Consider the following 2,149-nt stretch of genomic DNA (forward strand, 5'->3'; position numbering starts at 1 on the left):
ACCCAATGATTGTTTACAAATTGTTGGAGTACTGCTCCCATACCGAAATCAGAAGCATCCACATAAAGGGAAAGAGGAGCATCTTTAACAGGATATGTTAGTAAGCAAGCGTTTGATAACTGATTCTTACAGGTTTTAAAAGCAGCTTTGAGTTCATCAGTCCATTCAATCTTGCGTTTATCTTTCTTTTTCTGCCTTTTTTAAGGTTATGAAGAACTGCTTGTGCCTCGGCAGCATTAGGAATGAACCGCCGATAAAAATTTATCATACCCAGAAACTGGCTTAACTCATGTATGGTTTCTGGATGTTTGTAGTTCTTAACCGCTTCATTTGGTGTAACTAGATATCCTAGGAAACAAAGTTCTGTCTTACCAAATTCACATTTTCTGATATTTATAGTCAGACCATAAGAACGTAATCTCTCAAACAACTGTCGTAGGTGAGTTTTGTGTTCCTCTACGTCTCTTGAAGCAATAAGGATGTCGTCAATATACGCATAACAGAAATCTAATCCTTGTACCACTTCATTTATAAATCGCTGAAAGGTTTGTGCAGCGTTGCATAAACCAAATGTCATTCGCGTAAATTCAAAAAGCCCATTTGGTGTAATAATTGCGGTTTTCGGAATATCAGCTTCTTCAACGGGGATTTGGAAATACCCTTTTACCATATCTATTTTAGAAAATATGTTCTTACCATGAAGATTAGACGAAAAATCATGTATATGAGGCACTGGGTATCTATCTGGAACAGTTATCTTATTTAATGACCGATAATCCCCGCACGGCCTCCATTCGTTATTTCCTTTTGGCACTAAATGAAGGGGGCTTGACCAACTACTTTTAGAAGGACGGCAAATACCTAACTGCATCATATATTCGAATTCCTTCTTAACGATTTCAAGCTTTTCAGGAGGTAATCTTCTTGGTTTGCAATGAACTGGTGGTCCTTGTGTTGTTATATGATGGGTAACTGAATGTTTTACTGGTGGCAATTTGTTTGAGTAGGGAATAGAAAGGAGAATTTTGAGAAACAGATTCTCAGATCTCCGCGATTTTTAACATCTACCAATAGGTCGTAGTGGTCAAGAAAATCAAAACCTACAATTGCTTGTGGAACATCTGCTATTAAGAACTTCCATACAAAATCTCTTCTAAGTCCAAGGTTTAGATGAATAATTTTTTCACCATAGGTATTAATAACGGTATTGTTTGCAGCTTGAAGTACTAATGAACCAGGTTTATTACGTTTGTTTTGTGTTGTTGCGGGAATGACAGAGACGTCGGCTCCTGTGTCTATCAAAAATCTATGATTAGATATATTGTCTCGTAAGAACAGGCGACTTATCTTCAAGTCTCCCGCGTCCGTCACCTTAGACGAAGGAGTTTTTAGTTTTCCGCTTGCTGTGCACAAGGAGGACGGCATTTAGTCGCTTTTGAGCCGAACGTAAAATGATACCAACATAAGTTTCTTGATACATTTCGGCCTCTGCTATTGCTTCTGCTTCTTTACGGCTGCGATTTCTTCCATGGGATAGAGGAGAATTTATTGCATCAATGCGCTGAATAAGTTCACTTATCTGCTTTTCTATTTGTTCAAGTGGAGTTTGGCTAGGCGTACTAACTTGACAAAGAGAAGAAGAATCAAGCTGATCATTTATTTTGTCAGCCATGACCGCCAGTTTATCTAAGCTATCCGAACTTATTGATAACACCGCTTTTAAAGTTGCTGGCAAACGTTGGAACCATAAAGATTTCAGCATATCGTCCGACATCTTACCTGATGATAATTGCCGCATTTCGCGCAACAGTGTAGAGGGACGTTTATCACCCAACTGAATATTTTCCAACAATTTTTGCAGTCGTTTTTCCTCGGAATCTTGAAATTCATTAAGTAAGGCGGACTTGAGAGTGTCATACATATTTTGTGTTGGAGGATTCTCAATTATGTGGCTTACAGCGTTGAGGATATCACTTTCAACGGACCCAACAAGTGCATGGTATTTCGTGGCATCTTGAGAAATACCGGAATTAAAAAATTGGCTTTCTATTTGGCTAAACCACAATTTTGAATTGGTTTTCCAAAATGGTGGAATTTTTACTGAAACACGTGAAATCTCAAGCGGAGACGTTGGTAAGGCTAACGACAT

The 2,149-nt window shown here is 38.4% G+C and overlaps 1 protein-coding gene across 1 annotated transcript; it reads right to left on the reverse strand.

Moving 5' to 3' along the window:
* Positions 1-1,372: 1,372 nt before the first annotated feature.
* LOC119599715 lies at positions 1,373-2,149 on the reverse strand. The gene has a single exon (XM_037949612.1). It carries the CDS (start codon positions 2,147-2,149, stop codon positions 1,373-1,375), a length of 777 nt encoding a protein of 258 aa, XP_037805540.1.

This window comes from Lucilia sericata, unplaced genomic scaffold (assembly GCF_015586225.1).
Source record: "Lucilia sericata isolate MDLA Ls3-8-SP2 unplaced genomic scaffold, ASM1558622v1 Contig000086F_arrow, whole genome shotgun sequence".
Taxonomy (NCBI): domain Eukaryota; kingdom Metazoa; phylum Arthropoda; class Insecta; order Diptera; family Calliphoridae; genus Lucilia; species Lucilia sericata.